Source organism: Nyctereutes procyonoides, unplaced genomic scaffold, assembly GCF_905146905.1.
Source record: "Nyctereutes procyonoides isolate TBG_1078 unplaced genomic scaffold, NYPRO_anot_genome, whole genome shotgun sequence".
In the NCBI taxonomy this organism is placed as follows: Eukaryota; Metazoa; Chordata; class Mammalia; order Carnivora; family Canidae; genus Nyctereutes; species Nyctereutes procyonoides.
Genome location: NW_026575140.1, coordinates 10,479,456 through 10,502,703, shown reverse-complemented (window position 1 = coordinate 10,502,703; position 23,248 = coordinate 10,479,456). Strand labels below are relative to the sequence as shown.

Here is a 23,248-nt window from a genome sequence, read left to right as displayed (position 1 = left end):
CTTAGGGAGCTTATAGAATGGCCAAGAATGGTTGAAAACACAGCCTCTATAATGTCACCTGATAGAACCAGTCTTCCAATTCCAATCCTCACTAATGAATTAAAATCTGAGTCACTGAAATTTTGGCCAAAGAAGGTTTGAAAGATGTACTCACAATACAACAGACCACCAGTGGACTTAATGACCCATTTGTCATCTGGTGATGTGGTCTGTACAACTCTGAAGCCAGGTAAGGCATGGAGTTGCTGAGTCATGAAAAAGAAAGTTTAAGAAAAATAGGAAATAAAGTAGAAGTTTTTGCTTCCTCCAACTATCAGTCAAGACATCAACTTGTCCTCCCAAAAAACTACAGTACTTGGAAGTAGTTTCTATATTTCACAAACAAAATTCGTCTCATCACTCAACACATCAATGAGGCTATTGGCCTGGCAGATCTTCTGTGCCAAAGGCCACCTCCCTTTGCCCGGGGACCTCCCCCTCAGGGAGCTCCTGGGCACGCACTGAGCTGTTCATGTTGCTGGGAGTTTTCTTCTGCATTTCTTCTCCCCATGGTGGGGTGGCATTTGGATCCTCCACCTTGTGGGGGCCCCAAGGTGAGCCCCCTGAGGGCCTTGGCTGCTGCCAGACATTTACTCCTTGTGGAGAAGCCAAAGGCAGCTGCCACCTCCAAGTCTCAACTGTCAAACCCTTGGCTAAAGTACCACTGACAGCCCCTCCATCTAAACTTCCATCTCCCAAACCAGCAACATAATGGAGGAGCCAATTAAATGATTATTAATTCATGCTACTTTCCGTAAGCCAGAGGTTCTCATCGCCTTGCGTTCGGTAAACCAGCTTGCCACCTGCCCCAGAAATTTACAGCAATCTTTCATCTATCTCCACTGACTAGGAGAAAAAAAATTCACACACCTCCCTATCAGTGTTTGAGTTGGGATAACTACCCCAGCACACTGGACTCAGAAGCTTCACTAGATCTGAAAATGGTCATTTCAGCTCATAATTACAATGAAATGAAAGGTACAGTGTGATCTTTCCATAGGTCTTCTCCTTCAGCTTCTCAGGAGCCTCATACTTCCTCCAGACAACAAAAATGCAATCTTATCACAGGGTAATCTGTGCTTCTGGACTTTGTGATCTTTATACTGTCACTGAAAGTGGAGGCGCTCTTGGCATTTGCTGGCAGTTCCTTCCCCAGAGGACTGGCTAGGATTTCATACTCGCATCTCCTATGGAACTACTGCACTTAATGAGTGGCCAGAGATCTGGCTAAACTCTCTTCCTCCCCTAATACAGACAACAACAGTTCCTCTAAAGGATTTGCCTTGCTGCCAACTTGGTCTTTAAACATGCATGGTCTCACTCTGCCTCCAAGCACTTAAAGATGGTTCAAAGAGGAATCAGAGGCGCGCACTGGTTACATGCACCCAGGGGGGTGGTCTCCATGCTGTGGCTAAAACAAAGCTGGGGCTCCTTTCCTTTCCCTGCCCCAGAGGTGTGGGATATGTCTCAAACTCCAGCCCAGTGGGGTTACGAAAGAACCTTCTGTTCAGACACAGTCTAATTCTCTGTTAAGTGCAAGTTATGCTACTTGTATACATCCCTAGAAAGCGTTTTAGAGAAGTGCAACCACCTACTCAAGAAGTGTAAGAATATGCCTCGATGTGTAGAGTAAGACACGCTGTTATCATCAACTTATCAGACATGTCTTTCTGTTTCTATAAAGGGCTTCAAAGAAAATTTGAGTAATACTACAGATGGGTGTAACTCGTACTCAGCGAACAGCTAATTATTTTTCTCTTCCAAGTCAGATGTGAACTCGACAGGCCAGCACTTTGAAAATGCAGAAGACCTTACGTATTGCTGTTGCTGCTATTATTATTTTGCTTTTTATTTGAAAATAATTATAGATTCACAGGAGATTGCAACAGTACAAAGATACCGTGTCCCCTTCCCTCCTATTACTTGTAGCCAGTATCAGGGAACGATTTCTAGGCCTTGAATCATTCCTCATTGTGAACAGTCTTTCTGACCAAACCTCTCTCCAGTCCTGCTGTAGGAGATGATATCTGCCCAACTCAGGACTTGTGCCTCTTCTCTCTAGGCATGACAGCCTTTCAGGAGAGCCCAGTACCTACTGCACCCAGCAGGGGCTTAGGACCTGCCATTCAGTTAGAGGAGAAATAGTTCTCAAAACCTCAAAGCATGTCCTAAGATCATAGCCCCAAGGTTCTCAGACTCAAGTGTGTGTCAGAAATCCCTGGGAGGCCTTGTTAAAACACGGATAGCAGGCCACACACCCCTAAATACATCTGATTCAGAGAATTTGCATTTTGAGTGAGTTCCTGAGTGATGCTGATGGCTCATGGACCATATTTTGAAAACCACCATCAGAGTCAATGCTTTCTGTAATTGGTGGGACCAGAGTTAAATGAGGGGACCCAGCAGGTGGTGGACCCGCTAGTCTTGTTCTATCTGTCCTGGAGAATTTCAGTGAAAAGGGGGCAGACACTTGTGGGCTCTTTCCACTTTGCCGGAGGAGGGGGCTTCTTTTCAGTGCTGGCTTGCCTGGTCTTGGCACCAGCAGGCCTCATCAACCCCGGGTCCCCCTGGGAAGGACGCAGAGATCCTCCATAGCCCCTGTGCATTCAAGTCAGCAATCTGGGAAAGGAAGATCACACTGGGCTGGGGGTGGGGGGCTCTGCTTTCCCAGTAAGCAGCCTCAGGTGGGATAGTGGCCCCATGCAGACTAGTGGCTGCTGCTCTTGCTCTGCATCTTTGGGGAAAAAATAGTGCTAAGCCCTACATCAGAGGCATCAATCTGTTACACTAATTCCTTATTGAAATATGCATAAGGCTGCTTAACTGTACTGATTTGAGCTCCCCCAGGGCCATCCCGTAATTTGATTTCAAGATACCTTGTCCCCTGTGTATCAAGTTTGAGAAGGAGCCACCCTTACAAAACAGAGCCACCGGCGACCACCTTTTAGACCAATATTGGCTGTCACTTTATTTAATAACTTCTAGACACTGGGCTGTCACCATGAGCCTGGCTTGTGTGCCAGCCCTGATCCCTCACTTTGAGGTATTAACCAGTCGGCCCACTTCTGGCCTCTTGTCAGTTTCCCCCAAAGTCTGCTGGCTCCCTCTGGCACAGCCTCCTGAGCTGTGCCCAGGTGCCATCTGTGGTCACGGCGTCCTTGAGGATGGATGGCCATGGTCAGGGGGCAAGGTAGGAGCTGCGCTATCACTCTGCCCCCTGGCCTAATTACAGGATTGTGAAGACCAGGGATTTGGAGAAAACCAGAGTGGAAAGGACCTCCGAGACCCTTGAAATGACAGAGGAAACAGTTCAGAGGTTTAAGATGTAGGGCAAAACAAAGAGGCACTGTGGGTCATTCAGAGCCCAGGCCAAAGTTAATTAACAGACGTTCATCCAGTCCCCATCAAATCAAATATTAATTAGGTTAGTTAGGGTCTCTGAGCCCCAACACAGCATAGATTCCCAGAGACTGGACTGTAACAATACTCTTCCAGTTTTTTCTCCATTCCAAACCTATCTTCCTAAAAGATTAAATTTTTAGAATAGAAGTGAACTTGTGAAAATCAACAATAAAATCCAGGCCCAGCCTTGGTGGCAGGTCCCAAGAGCTCTGAACTTCTCAGCACCGTTTCATATCAACTTCCCCCGTGATCTGCCCAGGGTTGTTTTTTGTTTTGTTTGTCTGTTTTTGGGGTTGGTTTTGTTTTGTTCTTGCTAGTTTAGGTTTGGCAGGGCAGTGTGAGAATCTGTACTTAGGGAAGAAAGACATCATCACTCAAGCTCCTGTGAGGGTGGAAAATAAGTATTAAGACCACTAGAAAGGCCTGGTCGTGGTCCTCTCACAGTAGAGAGAGGGGGAACCGCGTACACATTTATATCAATGCTTCTCTCAGTACCCACTGAGTCCCATGTATGATTTGCGCATAGCATTCCAAAGGGCTGAGATGAATGATCTGTGCAAAGAGGTGGGGATGTGGCTCTTGTGTACCTTTAGGGACTTCTTGAGAGCTGATGTTACCCTCATGTTTTCTTGTGACAGGAGTTCCCTTTATACAAAGACATCAGCCCCCTCTTGCCAGGTAACGAATCGCAGTGGTTTGCAGTGCTCACCACACCTTGGTTCCCAAGCTGGCGGTGTCACCTTGAGCATTTTACTTGACTACACTGAGCTCTCAGTTTCCTCACCCATCAGTAGGATGGCAGTGTTGACTCATAGGGTTTCTGTGTGAGGCTGGCAAGAGATCGGACATACGAAACCTACCACAGAGTCTAGCGCACAGTGAGAACTCAAACGCTGCTTGCTGTGGTTTCCTTTTTAGAAAGAGCTCTGGGACACAATATGGGCCCATGAGGGCCTTGGTTGTTAAAGAAGCACAGATACCCAAAATTTGCCTTTTCTATATACTAACATGGAGCAATCCTACTAACCCACAGGTTTGATGTCTAAAAAGCAGAAAGTAGAATGTCCTGGACTTGAAAATGTCTATGGTCACGTTATTTTTTTTTTAAAGATTTATTTATTTATTCATTCAGAGAGAGCGAGAGAGAGGCACAGACACAGGCAGAGGGAGAAGCAGGCTCCATGCAGGAAGCCTGATGTGGGACTCAATCCAGGGTCTCCAGGATCACACCCCAGGCTGCAGGCGGCGCTAAACCGCTGCGCCACCGGGGCTGCCCTATGGTCACGTTATTTAACCAAACTGACTGTTAATCAAACATTCAAACGGTATCAAGTCCTTGCTAAGTGCTGGAAATTATAGAAATGAATGAATGCCACATGGGGAAGAGATGAAGAGACAGAGCGCGGAAGATTTTCAGGGCAGTGGAAATATATATAATGATGGATATATGTCAGTATACTTTTGTTCAAACCCACAGGATGTACAACAGTAAGAGTGACTCCTAAGACAAACTGTGGAGTTGGAGTGATTTCTGATGTGTCAATGGTTCATCACTGGTTAAAAAAAGTGCATTCTGGTGAGTGATGTTGATTGTCGGGGGGAGCTATGTATGCGTGGGGGCAGAGGGTGATAGAAAATCTCTGTGCCTCCCTGTCAGTTTTGCTGTAAACTAAAACTGCTCTCTAAAAAAGAAAGTCTTATGAAGCAACCCCCCCCATACACACAAATGAATGAATACCACAAAACTCAGATCATGAAGAACTCACAATCCTGTCTGAAAACGAGAGAAACAGGATTTTCAAGTCTTCTTCTCCAATCTTCATATAATAAGAGCAAGCTACCATGTTATGTGTTCTTTAGCTTTATGATGTGGGGAGTATGTCCCGGACACACAAGGCAAATTGTGATTTGATCACAAATCTGGCCCCCAGGTGTTCACCATCTATGTGTCATACTTCTCTAGTCTACAAAACAGAATGTTGGGCCAGGAAGAATGTGAAAGCCTAATGAAATGTTCAGATATCCTCTGAGAAAGGTACTATGGTGTTTTTTTTTTTTAATCAAATACTAAGATAGGATTCTTTTTTTTTTTTTTTTAATTTTCATTTATTTATGATAGTCACAGAGAGAGAGAGAGAGAGAGAGGCAGAGACACAGGCAGAGGGAGAAGCAGGCTCCATGCACCGGGAGCCCGATGTGGGATTCGATCCCGGGTCTCCAGGATCGCGCCCTGGGCCAAAGGCAGGCGCCAAACCGCTGCGCCACCCAGGGATCCCTAAGATAGGATTCTAATAACAGAAGTGCTTCCCCCATCAGCACAAAAGCTAAAACTGAAACAGAGCAAGATTCACATGGGCCCCCTTGCAAAATAATATGTAAATCTATAAGGTATTTTCTACAGTGATGAAAAATGATTGGTCCTTAATCTCCATTTCTACTGCCCTTTATACCTTGGATGAGTGTTCTCATCATACTGTACCACGGTTACATATGATGTCCCAAAAAGGGAGTTCCTTACTTTTTTGCATATCCTGTATCTGCCTTAGATTACCTCTGCTAATTTTGTTACTGCATGCAAAAATATTTGCTCAATTGATGTGGTCCCTCTCCCTCTCTTAGAATTTACAATATAAAATCTCAAAGCCAAGACCTCTGAATTACTGGAATTCAGGCGAGTCCAGAGATACACCACACCCTGTATCTATTTTTGCTTCCCAACATAAAAATAGTTCGAATGGTTTGTTTCCAATCGTGAGGCAGATTTCTGCCTGCAGTGACTTTAAGCAGCCAAGTTATACTGAAAGCGGCCTGGAAAAAAAAAAAAAAAGAAAGAGAGAAAAAAAGAGAGTGGGGAATGGAGGTGGAGAAAGGGAACAGAGGACTCTGGAAAAGCCCACATAGCTGCACAATTCCCATTCGTGTGTGAAACGTAAAACCAAAAACGGTTTCCGTTGGCAGGAATGTGAACCACAAAGGAGCCATGTGAGCCAGGCTCCCAGCATTCCCTCACACACACCCTACTGCAAAGACAAATTTACTTTTGGGTGAGGTAGAAAAATAGAACCAAATGCCAGAAGGACAGAGATTTAGGCTGAAATGATTTCTAGAGAGGTATGGTGCTGGTGGTGAACAGCCTGGTTTCCAGCTAAAAACAGAGCTGGGATGGGTGGTCACTCAAAGGCACCCACATGAATCTCCAGGGGCTCCTCCCCTGATGTCCTCATCACACGGGGCTCTGACAACACAGGGTGATGCACTCCAGTCACACAGGACCAGGTGAGAGCATGCAGAGCTCTGCTACCCCACCAAGGAAGGCGGCCTGGCGTGGTTCGACCCTCATGGAAAAAGCCAAAGGGGCCTACGTGAACTCAATGCAGACTCCTGGCCCACGCCATCACAACTGGTGGGAGACTAGGGAAATCCTGGCAAGTTACCAGCATTTCAACTTTAGAAATTAATATTCTCCAAGATTTTCCTGTGCAACTCTTCCTCCCCCAATTCTATCTTTAAGGAGCTCCAGAACTGCAAGAACCTATTTAGTACAAACCTGCCATTTTACAGATTTTGAAACTATGGACCAGAGACCTGAGGTCATGTAGCTCATCTCCGCGGCAGAACCAGGCCTTGAGCCTGGGGCTTCTGGCTCCTATAACTGGCCAGGGCTACTCCAAACCCATAACACTTCCTCTCAGCATATACTTTCTTTTATCTTAATCGACTCAATTAAAAAAAAAAAGGTATTTCTTTCCAGCCCCTTTCCATTCTCTGTCACAGATTATACTTGAGGCACTAAGTTCTCCATACAGTGGCATCCCTATTTATACAAAGCTGTAAACAACAGGGAGAATAGGAGGACGGCTGGTAATAGATTTCCACCAGGATGTGCCTGACCCGCTTTTTTTCAACCTCAGTAATTAGAAAGGCAGTGGGTTTGTAGGAATTATTCATATGCAGCAAGAGCCATACACTATACATTTATGTTAAACATGTCAAACCCGATTGAAATCATGCCTGCCAGCACCATATTCCATAAACACACTTCTCCCTCACAGTCGCCCAGACCTTGCCGGCCTGCTAATACCTCCTTTAATAGCAATCTTCCATGGATTCAAATCAGGGACGCTCCACTGCACTAATTGCTCTGTGTTAGGTGAGCATCATGGATTTTAAAAAAATTAATAAAATAAAATCCCTTCAGGCCATTCCCCTAGAAAAACAACACTCGAACTACAATTATAACTCAAAATCTTCCAAAAATAGAGACATGGACATCAGTTAGAGATTTCTGGAGCATTATCATGTTGGCATTTTCAGTTGGGCTATGGCCCTGTCTTTGTTTTTTAAAGCACCAACACCCCCTGGTCATCTTGTCTCAAATTAGCTTAACTAGATCCAGTTTAGTGCTCTGTGGCTGGAAACCATGGCGGCTACAGGATTTAAATAACCATCTTGCTATGATTCTTTGCCAAGAGTTCAATTTTTTCCCCTAATTATTGGTGATAAAGCATCACATTAATTGTATATCACTTAATTTATAGCAATTAATGGTTGATTGGATAATCACTGCATTAATTATTGTTCAGTTGCCGACACTGGGGGCTCTTCAATCTAGAACACACACTTTTAAATCCACACACTGCTAAAAGAGAACGAGGGATCATTTTCATGTTTCAAAAGAGAAAACCACAAAGTTGGATGGTGGAAATTGCTGTGCATTAGGAAAGAGACTTAGTTTCAAAGAACCTTCCTGCACCCTCCGTTGGCCCACAAGAGTACTTTACACTCACTGTGCGTGGATGTGATCTCTGAAGGGCTTATCAAAGGCCGCCATTTGTACATGTGCCACTACTGGCCATCGTGGAACCCTCAAGAACTCTCATCATGGACCCCAGGGTGTGCTGGTGGGTGTCACCTGTCCATGTTTTACAGATGAGATGCCTGAGGCTCCAGACACCAAGGCCATTAGCTGAGTGGTCCACTTCACCACTGAGCAAGATGTGGACTTACTACCAAGTATATTCATGGTGGACGATCCAACTCATTCTTGCACAAGCAAGTCGCGTCATGTTACTGTTGCTGCTGTCCAAAATGGAGATGAAAGCAAGATCAAATGATCATGCTGAAAAATCCCATTCCTGGAGAGATGGGACAGTATACCTGTAGGAACTCAGGCTCTGTCCTAAACAGCACAGCCAGTCTGCAAATCTGAACCCGTGTGTGTACCTCTGGCACCCTGCACAGGCTCAGCTCTCCCGGGCTCAGTTTACTGCTCTCTGCACAGTGGTAGGGGGCTGAGGAAGGGGTGCGGGTGGTGGTTACTCACAGCATTTATCTCACAGAGTGAGAAGCGGGAACGTGTGTAAAGCAGAGCTTCCCAACTCTCTTTCATGTCACAGTATACGCAGAAAATGACGGCAAGTTAGTGTGGGCAGATGAAAATCCAACGGGCCCCTGCTTCAGCAGCCCCCAGCCCCATGTGGGCAACTCAAGGGCCCTAGAGATCAGTACCTGTGCACCTGTGAGGACTCCTGGCATGCCTGCTGGGAAGCAGGTGTGATGCACTGGAACGGTGCCTGGTACACAGGTAAAGCTTAATTAATATGGCCTTAACAATAACTGAGAAATTAGAGTATCTGGGGTGCATCCTTTCAGGGGTAGTTTTGTTCCTTTTGATTATCTACAGCTGCACTTTCAGGGTGTAAAGAGCTGCATTTCAATGCATTGCAATGAAATAAAATCTACTGCCTCAGTGGTACTAGCTACACTTCAAGGGCTTACCAGCCACCGTGGCTAGGGCTACCGTACTGTACTGTGTAGAGGCAGAACCTTTTTATCAGCCCAGGGAGTTCCAAGGGGCAGCACTGGCCTATAGAACACGGTTCTGATGGTTAGGTCTGTTCCTGAAATCCCCACGGAGTGCTACGCTCCCTGAAGGCAGGGCCTGTCATCATGGAACTTGTGATCAGTGGAACTCTGCCCGGTGCCCTGCTCATGGTTGGGATCCAGCCACGGGCCGTGGAATCGATGCTGCTGTGATTCAAACCACTATCTTGCCTTGCTGCCACTTGAGGTCAAAGACCTGACATCTAAATAAAGAAGCCCAAAGAGGATGACCAACGGACACCAAAAAGGAAATCAGGAGTCCCATTCCAATATAAAAATAAATGACTAAAAATTTTTAGCAAAGATTATCCATTCCTGTACAAACCCCAAACTACATAATCAATAGCCGAGAAAATGTCAATTATCCAGGCTCACTTGAAATATTATTAATCTGCACCGTGAGCGGCCACTAATCAACAGTACAAATTGTGAAATCACTATTTATTTATTTGCTAGGAGGAAGCACTCCCCATCACATTTAATCAGATAGGAACAGTTCAATTTAGGGCATAAATGGAACAAACGCAGGTATTTCTTTTTTATAAAATAGTAAGGATCCCAAAGAAAGCTGCGAAGAGGTTGCTGCCACCTGTATCGATTCCAAGATCAAATCGGCTCAAGTACCTTAATAAAGCCTGTCATTACACACTCAGACAACATAGACAAAATTATGCTTCGGGTCAAAAGAGGATCATTCACAGGAGTCAGGAAAGAATTGTCCCTTCTCACTTTACTACTATGTGACTGGTAAGGGGCACCTCTGAGTCATTCATCCGTGGTTTCTCTCTCTGTCTCATCTCTATCTTCTGGAGATACAGTGCAGACTGTTGTTTGAATGAATGAATGAATGAACGAACGAATGAACGAGAAAGTGGGGCTTTATTAAAGAGCTCATATTTATGATGCTCCTGATGGCCTGGCATGTCCACTAGCTCTGTAAGGACACACACCCACTGAATTCTCAACATTCTGAATGTGATTTAAATAAACCACCCTCAACCGAGCGAGCTTACCCTCAACTGAGCAAGCTTGCCCTCAACTAGTCTTAGAATTAGGGGAGCACGTGTGAGATGCTCGGTACGGGCCTGGCGCACAGTGGAAATTTTGCAAATGGCAGTTACATGTTGTCATATACTCAGTGTCTGTAGCACACAGAATGCAGGCAATGCACACCACATACTATCAGCGTGATCCTACTAAGTTCTTATATGCTGTTCCTCCCCTCAGCTTCTCGAAACTCCTAGAAACCACACCTGCCAGGCAACAGTTTCACCTTCATAGGAAAGGACCCAAAGAGAAACCCCTACTACTTTTCCTCATCTAACTAAATTATTAAAATAGCAACAAAAACCTTCCTAACATAGAGCTTCCTATATGCCAGGCATTGTTCTAAGATTCCCATATTCATATAATCCTCACGGCGATCCTCTGAAAATAGGTACTATTTTTAATCCCCCATCTCATATGAGAAACAGAGGCACAGAAAGGTTAAGGTCACATAACTAATAAGTGGCAGAGCCAGGATTAGAAACCAGGGACCCACACTGTGAAAACAAAGGACAGATGGCCTGGAAGGTTACTCGGCCTTCCAACAGCAAGTGTGAAATCATTTTGCCCAGATCCTCTCTGTCTGCAAAGTGTGTGTCCATTTCGCTTTGACAGTACAGGAAAAACCCAGTGTGACAAGCAACACAGCACGATCCTCCCCTGTGATCAAGACCTCTGAGGACAGACATCTGTGTCCTGCTCCCAGCCTGCCCTGGCAACCCCTCCTAGGGTGCTCGGCCCTGTCCTTCAGCATCTCTCAAGTGCAGGCCTCTGGCCACCACAGTGGCCACAGTTCAAAAAAGGACAGTTAAGTCCACCTAGCATGCCAGTCGCTCACTCAGCGGCCGTGACACCCTGTTTCTCTGTCCCAGGAAACACTGAACAGGCGCATCACCTACTCCGCCCCATCCCTCCTGAAATTTGGAAGCTGTTAAGCTGCCTCTCGAATTTCTCCTTTACAGACTGAACAGCCCCAATTTCTTCAGCCTCTTTTCAGAGGCAATATTTCTCAGCCTTCAGTGATTTTCATTGCTCTCCCCTGGCCTCTCTCCAAGATTCTGTATCTTGTTTAAATAGAGAAGGCCAACACTGACATGATTTAAGAACAGTCGTGCCTGGAAAAGTAACAAAGGCCCAACCAATACAGACTCTAGAAGGTAAATATTTTCTTGAAAAAACACAAAGTATTACAATATTAATAATGGAAGGCAGTAAGAATTAGGTTGACCAAATAAAATAATTTCCTTTGCTTGTCATACCATTTCCTCTAAGAACTGTGGTGGTTTCTGGGAGACTGACCTGTCCTGAGAACTCTTCTCAGAAACAACTTGGCTCCTCCAAAACAACAACAACAACAACAACAACAACAACAAAACACCTCTAAGTTTTTCTTCTCAGTCTCGGCTCTTCTTTCCTCCAATACAGCAATCCTGTCATCACAAGAGATAGCTGTTCCCCCTCTCACAATACTAAGTTTTCCAGAAATAGCACTTCCCTTCCTGACATCAACTTCTTCTGGTTTTGGTACCATGTCGTTATGCCTGGCTTCACCCCCTGCCCCGCTCTGGGTGCGTTTCAGGGTGTGGGCGCTCACCGCAGGGGCAAGGTGGGACACGCAGTGTGCAGAACAAAGCCCGTTCTACAATGCTGACTCCTTGGAGATTCATGGGTGACCTCCCAGTCAAGGTGCACAGGGCAAACCCTGCCACTGGGCTTGGGGGCAGCAGAGCTAGGTAACTGGACCTTCAATGGAGGAAGAATTCCATCAAGGGTGAAGCAGCTCCAGAGAGAAGCTGCGGAAAGCAGTGTGACCTCAGAAACACAGAAGCCCCTGGCATAGAGCCAGACACCTGGATGCTCTAATAAACAAGCTGGCTTTGGGGCCATTTAAGAAAAGCTTTAAAAATTCTTTCATATAACGTAAGAAAAGGAGAATGAAGCTGGCCACTCAAGAAAGCAAAACCCAGACCCTTCTCCAAGTACACAGAACAGTTTTTCTGGGTAGGTTAAGGATGCATCTACTCCCTAACCTGTCAGCCTCAATCTTCCAGGGGAGAGAGGTCAGGGGTTCAAGGGCAGCACACACACGCTACCTGTCCACTTGCTCTGGTCCTTCTCGCCTCCACTCTCCTGGTCTTTAGCAAGCTCCTCTGGATCAGCAGCCGCTTCACTGGGCCCTTCAACATCTTCAATGGCTTCTTCTGAAATAGAAGAAAAACAAAATGTCAAGGATTAAAAGTGATCAGAAGATGAAAGACTCTTGACTCCTACTCCAAAAAATTACCAACCACAACACACAGATGTCAATGATGGTCCTTCCTCTCTCCTCGTGGCCCCCAAAAGGCTGCCTGCACCACGGGGGTGCCGAGGTCTTTCCCTTCCCCATTCACTGGTAGGAGACGGACTCGCTCTAGACGTGTGGATGTTAGGTATTTCCAGATGGATTCTGAATGCCTCATTTGAGCTTTTAATATCGTAAAGCCAATCCTGTTGAAGAAACAGCTCCCATCTAAATTCCTGAAGTTGCATGCAAGTCTTTTACAGTTGAAAATGCAAAAAGGGAGCCACATGTTGGGTCTTGCCTAGCTCTGACCCCAGTGCGTCCTGGATGTGAACAAGGCTAGATCCTACCATGGACCCTGCAGAGGCCACGCAGTATGTGTGCACGTGCCAGACCACGGCGGGAGGTGGTTGTTGGTTTTTTGTTTGCTTGCTTTTTAACAATTACAGTCTCAAGGATCATAGACTATCAGTGATAGGATTTCATTAATGTGAAGAGTTCTAGAAAACAAACAACATCTGTACAAACAACATCTGTAGGCATGCCAGGCATCAGTGGCAAGAAGCTAGATTTATAGAGAAAGGGAAACAAATTTCTAAGAGCATCACATATTTTTCTTTTGAAGCCAGTCCATTCTTTGCCCAACACTGGTTTAAAACTAGCCATGGAAATTCTCTCCAGCTCAATACAGAATGCTTTGGGTGAAGACAGAAGAATGGTCATTTCCAACATGGTCATTTTGTTACTCCTGACATAAAACACCTGCACAAGTAGGAAGGAAGAGGCTATAAGATACCCTATAGATGTTGATGGAAAGGGAGCAAGAGATTTCTCTCCTGTTCTCCTGGCTCTCTGGATCATTATCCAAAACATTTATTAAGAATGGGTTAAATGAGTGAATTTAACAAATTCAGGCAAACTGAGGTGGGCTGATGACGAAATTATTAGACTCTGAAGAGCACACTGTCCTGGATGTAGGGACATGAGAACAGGCTGCTTGCATCGATTACATGGGGGCTGGTGCCAGACCAGATGCACAGGAACCGAGTATTGGGACTTGGGGCTCAGACTGGTGTCACTCTAGGTCTCTGGAGCTGCTACCCTACTTTTTCAATGTTTCAGGGTATTACCCTCCCCAAACCTGCAGAAAATAGCTTCTAAATTTCATCATGCAAAGGAAGTAAGAGGAGTTCAGTGTAAAATGACCTCAGAGGTATATAAAACACCTGAAGAAGAAAGTATCTACTTCAAGTCAGATTTTCCTAATTCTTCCCGGAAAAACAATGGAAGTCCAAGGACTGAAAAACTGAATTCAGGGGTCAGGGAACATTCTTTCTTCATGCCCACCAATCCAGGATTTATGAGGCAGTCCTGGGGAACATAGGCAAAATAACAGAGTGCTTATTTTCATCCCCAATTAAGAGACCTCCCCATCTAATTAGTCTCTGCATCTCCCTTTTGTCTTACGACATAGTGAAGTTAACGTCAGGACTCCCCATACCCCTCTTTAGTTCAGAGAAAAATCATGGCAACCATGGTGTGAAGTCAATCTGATATACAGTGCCATATTAACACTATACACCACTGAGTAGAGAAAAAAATTTATATACGAGTGTTAGTAGAGAATAACAACCAAACTACACAGTATGACGTATGCATAGTCTTAATTATGTTGAACCAGGATGTTCAATGCATATTTTTACACTATTGATAAAACCGTTCAATGCTATAATTATAAAATCCTTTCCTGAATGGTGATACCAGAATTCAGTCAATCAGTATTAAATTGGGTCTGCCCAAAGGAACGAGGGCTCTTAAAATACACTCCTTCGCCCCAGTACATGCTGTGACACAAACTATCTGTAGTAGTGTAGATATGAATCAAATTTGATTATGCAGAGATGGCCGAGTGGCCCCTCCTCTCCCCCTCTCTCTCACACTCGCTCACACACACACACTCACCTTAGATGCAGAGTGTGACACCTATGAAACAGACAACACCCTGATGTGGAGAACAGCATCTGAGGTGCTGCTCTGCAGAGGCGGGAAGGAAGGAGTGGGCCCGCAGGGAGACCACCTCCAAGGTCAGCGCATCGTGTGGGCCACAGCCATCGGAGCTCAGAATTGGGAACTCACGGTCACTCTCACTGACCCCAGTTCTCCGGACCCTTCCAAATAGGTCTTACTCAGAAGACACAGGGTGTGAAGAATAAGCACATCATCGCAACAACGAGCAAGGAAACCGCACAGGGCTTTGTGAATATTCCTGAGCCCTCGTTCTATCAGCCTCCTGGGTTCTTGGCTTTCTTCCCTCCCTGCCCTGCTACAAGCAGAAAAGTGAAGGCAGCTGAGTTCTAATGAGTGGACGGGGGACAGATGTGAATTCAGAAACTCACTTTCTCTTCCCGCTCCTTTTCTTTATTGTTAACGTTTAGAAATCAAAACCTCTTCTTTTCTTTCAGTGCCTAGGTTTCATATTATCATTTGTCACTCATTCACCAAAAGGCTGTTCTATGCTTGGTGTTAGAAGAAATGCTCAGGAAACTCCCGGACAGCTTCCCTCACAAGGGGCTCGGGTCCTCACCCCCACCTAAGCACGCGGTCCCGCAGCCGAGCAGGGTGCACTTCCACCTACGACCTACAGGTGTCGCCCTCTGCATGGCGAGGCCCGGAAGGGCAGCTCGCTGAACCCAGCAGACAGCGTCTGGGCGGCCCAACCTGAGCATGTGGAAATAATATACGTCTTCAAGTGAACTGTCTGGTCCCGGGGAAATAAAATAGGACATTCATAAGCAGTTACACCATCTGTCTTTATACCATCATCATCAACAGCAAGAGGAAAAATTGCTCTTTAAAATGGATGAAAGCCCAGGCTGACAGTAACCAGAAAACTGTGAGCTCTGAATACCAATAAAGGTAGAGAAATGATGAAAAAACAGAGATACAAACTATGCATTTGTCTGGACAGCTCAGACCCGTAATGTTTTGTGGGCGGTGTTTTATTGGTCCCCAAGCCTAGAGAAACCCCACTCACTGAGACCCAGGCCTCTGGCACCCAAGAAAGGGCCTGGTCTTGCTGCAACGGGAACCACGTGGGGACCCGGGAAGCAACGGCCTCAGCTCTCTGCACCCCTGGGCTGCTAATCCAGTCCTCATTCCTGTTCGGAAGGTGTATCTGACACCCACATGCTGATGGAGCAAGCAGGCAGGAGGGCAGTTTCTCACAGATTGCATCTGCCACCCCGGAAGTCAGTGGCAACTGGCTGGGGTCATTACGAAAGTTGGGTTTGTTTGGGTTTTTTTTTTTCCCCTAAATAGTATCGGCAACTAACAGACGGTAGGAAAAGACTTGATGGACTGACGATCCAGGGTTATCTGGAAAATCCTGTCTTTCCCTCAGTGGACGAAGTTGCTTTCCTTTAGTAAGACACACGGCAGCCACTGCGCTACTTTTAAGGCTGAAACAGACAAATCAAAACAACTTTTCCCCAAGAGTTTAGTCATATTCCAGAACCAAGCCGAACTCCTCGCCAGGAACGTCCTCTCAAGGGCACAGCCAGGCCCTGGGCGAGGAGGTCAGGTCTGCTCCCGATGCCCTGCCTGGTCCTGGCAGGGGGCAGCAGGCCCAGCACAACCTGGGCAGCACATCCGCTTCTCAGAAGACTCCAGAGAGGGTGCCGCTCCGAACCCTAGAGCAGAAGGCTGCTGTGATGGGTACCCCCCCAGGGGCCTCAGGCAAGGGCACCCCTCCTATTTGAATGTATTTTTATGGTAAAGGGCTGAGGAAACAGAAGCAAATCTTGAATAACTGGGAGGTCTTCCTGCTACCCCTCTGCCTTCTCCATAAAACAGTGGCTGAAGGTCTTTAAAAAAAAAAAATCTATTTCCATCAATGCCTCCTTTTCACAACCGCTTCTCCCAGACAGCACTTACTAGCACTCGGGCCAAACCCAGGCTGCTCGCTCCTGTCTCCTGGCGGAGCGCAGAGCCCGCAGGTGTGAGAATTTCAGCAGAGAAATATATTCTAAAAGGGAAGCGTTCTGGGGCACCTCACGCTTTTGACGTGATGATGCCACAGCTACAGAAAATTTGCCTTCAGTCAGGGTGGTTTCGCTAACCACCAAGGCCAATGATTCTCTTCACATACCTTATACGGCTAACGCCGGCGAGGGCGACCGTGTGATTCCCCAACGTGTGGTGATATCTGCTCCAGGAGGAGGGGTCCCTGCCACCTGGCAGCCCCGTGCTGATTTGCAAAAATTTTATGAACCACCTGGACACTGATGAACGAAAGGAGGACTGGGCCGAGGCAGGAGCGGAGGTGGCCTCACCGTAAAGGCTGCCTGGCTACCACGGCACGCATGCCCCCAGCGTGTGACCCAAGGAAACGCGGCAGCCGCCGAGAACACAATACTGCTCCCAAGGCACCGGGGCCAAGGGCCACGTCCACTGGGTGTCCTTCACAAATCGCTTTCCGACTTGGCGGAAGGGGAGTCGGTCAATGGCGAGGACTAGTCCCTCTGTTCCTAACTCTTCACAGGGCAACGTAGATCAACTCAAACCTTGCCCCGGAGTACCTTGGTGTGATAGAAATTTAGAGATTCTCCTAAGAATCGCCAGGGCTCTCAGGCGATCGCGTTAGTTAAATAATACAACAATCCGGGATCCCTGAAGAATGAAATTGTTCTTTCCTTTTTCTTTGGGGTGAGCCATATTTGAGGGTGAGGGTGAAATAAAGTGCGTTCGCCTGTCGGCAGGCTCAAGAGCTGAGAAACATTAGCTGTCATGAACCACAATCAAATCAGGTTTGAAATATTTAGCAGTGGCTTGGAAAATGCGGTGGTGCAGCTCTGACAGGCGAGATGTGCACAGACACCCACTTTCCATTATAATGGAAATATCAGGCCTGTTCTGAATATGTATAACCCAGAAAAATGTATTGATTTTTCATTCGGCATTAAAAAAAATGAAATAGCCTGCAGCTGTCAAAAGCCTTTTGTTAAAAGCTCATCTTTCCTGGAACGAGGTTTACCAGAAACAAGTTTTAATTGTATATAGGACCTCTTCTCTGAAAAACAAAATAACCAATCTGCCTACTTTGAAGATAGGGTTAAAGCTTTTCCTTTCTCCATTTTCAACCTAATTAACCAACGACAACCACAGAAGCTTGTGAGAAAGGCCTGCAACATTAGGACCGGCAGGAGGACCACGGAACGTGGCAGCCACATACGCTGGCGTCTCCGCATGTGTAGCGGGTGGGACTCCATGATTGTGTCTGGTCCCCTGTTGCTGTAAGTCCTATGCAGTTGCTGGACTCGGTGGCTACAGATTCAGCGTAGGACACTGTGGTCCATCTGTCGCCCTTCTGAAATGTTGGTTGGCACAACTGAAAAGGGTAGAGCGCTCCAATGTGCCCAGTCCTCTCAGCCTTTTGTTATCCGTAGGAAACCTCTACTGGCTATACATCCCCTACAGAATATGCGTGCTTCCTTTTGCAAGTAAAGTCAAATCAGATCCCACCATATAGAAGATACTCCCAAGGCCTAGACCGCTACTTCTAATAAGATCCAGTGCGTCAGAATTCTACTGCAACAGAAACTCGTAATAGGATACGATCGACGGTGCTGATGGACAGCCAGCCCTGCTGTTCCTGGCTCTTCACCCCTACTCTTGTCTTCCCTCTCCAAGCCAGGGAGGAAGAGATAAATGGCAGCAACGCTTGGGATGAACGATGCTGTTCTCCCTCCATGACATTTTGGCAAGTATGATCTCACCACATGGTGACCACGGGTCCTACCACTGGGGGGGCTCTCCCAACTGTCCAGTGACGCTCAGATCCAGGACCCAAGAATCCATTCTGCTACATTCCCAAGCACATTTTCGGGAACATTTAACTCAGGGTTTTCTCCCGGCGGTTTCTTTCCAGCCCTGGCCATGTGGCTGGACACTACGCAAGGCATAGCGTCGAGCGATTAGGTTTTCTGGTCAACAATGAGGCAGTCCCAGAAATTTTCCCATAAGTTACCGTGGTTTTGCTTACCACAAGTGTGTATCGTTCTCTTAACACGCCTTATATACTCAGCATCTTGGTGAACGTGACTGCATGTTTTCATGCCGACACACGGAATGGGAAACATAAAGTCTCCCCTGAAGTGCCTTGTGTGTAATCACCTGATTAGTATTTTTAATTGCAAGCTGAATTGGTCCATTCTATTTTCTACATCTTAACAGGGTATATAGATTGAGGGGAAATGCAAAATCACAAAGCAAAGGGTCCAGGAATCCAAACCGACACTGGCAAGTGGAACATTGTAAAATGCAACTGCCACAGTCTAGGCAGGAAACCTTAAAGGGGCGAAGGATGAGGCTGGGTAAGGGTGTGGGGAGCAGGGTGGGTGGGTGGGTAAAGCAGGCAAGGACTCCAAGACTTCAAGCCTGGGGCATTCATTTATCCAGCAGAAGTATAATATTCCCCCCCCTCCCTTCTCAGGGTAAGACATTTCTTTTCCAGCAGACATCAGGGCTCCAGAGCAGCAGCAGAGCCCAAGGCATCTGGTGAGAAGCCCACTCCCCACAGAGACGACAGGCAGGCGGGCCCTGCACACTCCTGCTTGCCCCGGCCTCCCTCAAGTCCCTCTCTTGCACAAGATCGAAGCGCCGGAGCACGGGAAAAGCGGAGGAAGGCCTCCCCTCCGGGTGGCCCCCGTCTGTGGCCCTGTCGATTTTCTTCCCATCCTGAGCCCCGTGCCAGGCTGAGCCGTCCAGCCAAGGACCCTCCTCTGCCAGCCGGGGAGAGCAGCTGGGGCTGGCCTGGGGCTGCTGTGGGCGGTTTTCCCACCCTGGTCCCTTTTTAAGAAATAATGTGGCCATAGTGCTAACCAGGTGTTTTAAACAAAACTGCCTCGTAGAAGACGATGGTTCTACATGTGGATTTCAGTCCTCCAAGAGAAAGGGGACGTGAGCAGGAGAGGAAGTGGGGGCCGCGCTTTGCCGGAGACACACGCCCCTCGGCCAGGGATGAGCTCGGGTGCACGCGGATCCTCAAAGGTGAATCGGTTTACTGCAAGAATTCTTCTGACCACTAGGTGTTCGTTTACCCAGTACACCCGGGGCCACAGAGCCTGGAGTTTCTGGACAGAGCGCGCAAGGTGGTGGAGGCCCGGCAGCCTTCGAAAAGCTCTGCAGGAAAAGCCGGCGCCGAAGGACCCTGGCCTCCCTGCTGCCTCCCCCGGCCTTGTTCCTGTCCCCCACCCTGGCGACCCTGGCTCTTGGCACCAGGCTGAAAGAATCAACACGCTGAAGGCAACTCCGGGTATTATTAAAATGAATAATTGGAGAATAGAGACCATTTATGCTTTTGTATATTTGAAGATCGTGCCACTGTTTATAGAAACAAGAAAAATGGGGATCGTGTGGCGGGAGGGAGCCTGGGAAGGCCGGGCGTGCTGCAGCCTGTGTGCGCGGCCCCCACTGGGTAAAGTGAGGTCGCCCGCCGTCATCCCTGTCATCCCTGGGCTGCTGACCTGACTTGGCCCCCAGCCGGTGCATGGGCCGGAGACAGCGCTTCCCAGCTCCCGAGCACTACGGCCTCTTCAGGCCTCCCGGAGCAAACGTGCCCCCTTCTGACGCAGCGCAGAAGGCCCACGCCACGTGGAAAGTACTGCCGTTGTGTGGCGAGGGACAGGTCCTGCCACCGTCCCTCTCCTGGGCAGGGCCACTTGGTCACTCGGAACGGTCTGTCAAAACCGCGCTAAAATTAAGGGGGTGGGTGGGGGTCACGGGAGGAGAGAAAGGGAGGAACCGCCTCGAGCCAGGATTGCAACAAGTTCCATTTATCTGTGTTCTTAGCAGAAGCACCTGGGTTGCCTCCTGCAGAAATGCAGAAAGGATAAAAGCCAAAGTGCGGTGACAAAGCACACAGGACTAAATATGTCTACAGACTCGCCTGGTGGCTATTCACGGGAAGAGTTCTCGCTCGCTCGCTCGCTCTCTAGCTCTCTCTGTCTCTTTTAAATAACTGAAAGATGCGAGTTCCAGTTTGTAAAACACAAACCCACCCCTGAAATGGCTTCGGAATCCACCGCCGAACAAGAAGCCCGGCTCTGTCCTGAACTCCGAAGGAAAGGGAATTCAGCGGGGATTAGCAACCCTGGATTTCTACGGAGCCAGGATTGCTGCTTTGCTTTCACACATGAAATGTAAAAAGGCAAATTCCCCGAGCATGTTTGTAGCGGAGCGTGATGTGATTGTGTTGTCATTTATGGGAAATAATCGCAGACCCATCTCTCCCCGTCCCCCCCATTTTCCAGTCCAAATAACCATGAAAAATTACACTTCAATGTCAGGGCGACGACAAAGGAGGCGCGCTCTCTGGGAGCTCAGCGGATTTGCAGGGGTTTTTCCTTTCTTTGGACAAAAACTACCTTCAATTGTACTTCATTTAAAATGTGATCTAACAAATGCATTTTGACAAGTTCCTTTCTCTTTTGCTCCTTTCTTTCAAACAGTATTTTGCACAGTTTAACCTCACACCAAACTGGAATGTTCTGGAAAGAAGAGGCATGCAAAATAGAAGGCCCTTGAAACCAAGAAGGGTGTTTTATTTCCGACCTCTGGTAAAAACAAAGTAGTGGAGGAAAATACTGATTCAAACTCCATATGCTACTGGGAATGCGCAGAGAAGGGGACAGAGTGAGTCATGGTGCCTTGTCTTGATGACAGAGTATTTGATGGGCAAAGGTGAGAAAAGCCAAGGTTGGTAGAAAGACGGCCTTAGACGGAGGAGGAAGGGGCCCTCATGCATTTGCTCAGCACAACAGACCACTTCATGGATTTGGAAGTATCGTCTAAGGTGTCTGGAAATAGGGTCAGAATTGGGGGTTTATGCCCACACGGGATGAGGAAGGGAAGCCCCTTTGATGGGGCACCATTTCCCTCCTAGTCCCCCTCCTCTACAGAAAAGGACATCTTTCACCCAAACAGATGTGCCTGAAAGCTTTCTAACATCCCAGGTGTGAGGCCTAGGCAGTCCCTACCAGCATCTGTCTTTCAAGAACACTCTGCCTGAAATAAACACTGCCAGGCTTCCATGGTCGGAGGGGAGAAGACAGGACAGATAAACACACATGAGTGATGGAGTATAAATTTTAAAAATAAATAAATAAATAACAGGTTCCATTAACAAGACCGGTATCATCCTCCTGAGTTGAAACTCACTTGGTGAGTCAGGGAGAGGTCTTATGCTTAATGCAAAATAATAATAATAATTTTAAAAATAAAATAATAATGAAAATAATAATTTCCTCTTTATTTTTAATTGGAAAATGTTGGAAATACGGGGGTGAAAAGAGTCAAGGAAAGCCTGTAAGTGTACTTATGCATCTATGCACAAATGACGGTGTATGGGAAATGAACAGGATGTACCAGAAGTGATATTAGATGGTGGTGATTAGAACCTAATGGGTATAAGTGAGACCTTGCAGGATGGCTCCTTGAACAGGAATGTCGAACGCTGATGGATGCGATCTATACAGGGATGACAGCATGGGAACGAAAGGTGGAGGGCTGGCTGCATAGACCTAAGGCATTTACAACACTGGGGAGACATGATGTGCCCGTGCCCAGGGGAATGATGGGCTGTTCGGAGAGAGGATATGCAAAAAAAGCAAAACAAAAGAGAAACAGGCGAGCTGTTTGTTCCTGGCCATCAAAACAAACAGCACGCCACCGAGAAAAATCCAGCCATGACTCCAGTAACTAAGTCACAGGCTGGCACAAGTGAGGGGCCGGAATTCCCAGCCTGCTGACAGCCTCGGTCTTATGCCCACAGCACCCAAAGGGTCTGGAGCCTCTTAAGAAATCAGCCTTGTCCCCCACAGAGCACAGAGTGCACGCAGAAACAGCAGTTTACTCCCACCAGTGGACAGCAGAGTGACGGACTGCCTGTCAGTGAGCTTCATCCTGCATGATCGTCAGCCACTTAGATGCACAGCTGGTAAAACAAGCTGATTCATAAAAATAAAGCACAAAGGCTTACACTTTCCAAACCAAAATCTAGGAAACAGACATCTGGCCAACTTCAGGCAACACCACACCCAGAAAACACCGGCTCAACCTGTTCTCCTTTGGCCAGACCCCGGCATGCACGAAGACCACCACAGATGCAACGGCACTTTGGACGACGGAGTCTGACGCTTGGGACACATGTAGGCCCTAGAGATGGCCCGGAACCGAGTCCCACACCTGCGAGCGTGCAGGGGAGTCTGTAGGTGCCTCGCATGCACTCACTGCCTGGTATAGCGGGGAAGAGCCTGCCTCTGCCAGAAGCATTTACAGTCACACCTGAGACATTTAAGGATGTGTCTAAGCAGGGAAAGTAAAAACCTGGGCCATTCTCCAAAACCATCAAGTCCCAAGTTCACTTCAGCCTGAAAAACTAAGGCGGTGGCAGCGGCTGCAGCAGCAGCAGCACGTTCCAGCTGACATTTCCTAGGAAATTGCAAAGAAAGTGAAGCAGGAAGCTGAGGGACTGAGAAAATCCAAAGGTTTATGTTCAAGAGCTTTCCTGCATCCATGTGAGAAAAAGCAGATGGGATT

The 23,248-nt window shown here is 47.3% G+C and overlaps 1 protein-coding gene across 3 annotated transcripts in view; it reads right to left on the bottom strand.

Annotated features, from left to right (window-relative positions):
* Nucleotides 1–23,248, bottom strand: part of ZFHX3 (zinc finger homeobox 3) — a 246,768-nt gene that overhangs the window by 33,781 nt on the left and 189,739 nt on the right. For all 3 annotated transcript variants that reach the window (XM_055305892.1, XM_055305891.1, XM_055305893.1), the window contains one exon: nt 12,465–12,572. In XM_055305892.1, coding sequence (XP_055161867.1) covers nt 12,465–12,572 — 108 coding nt within the window. The remainder of the gene's footprint in view (nt 1–12,464; nt 12,573–23,248) is intronic.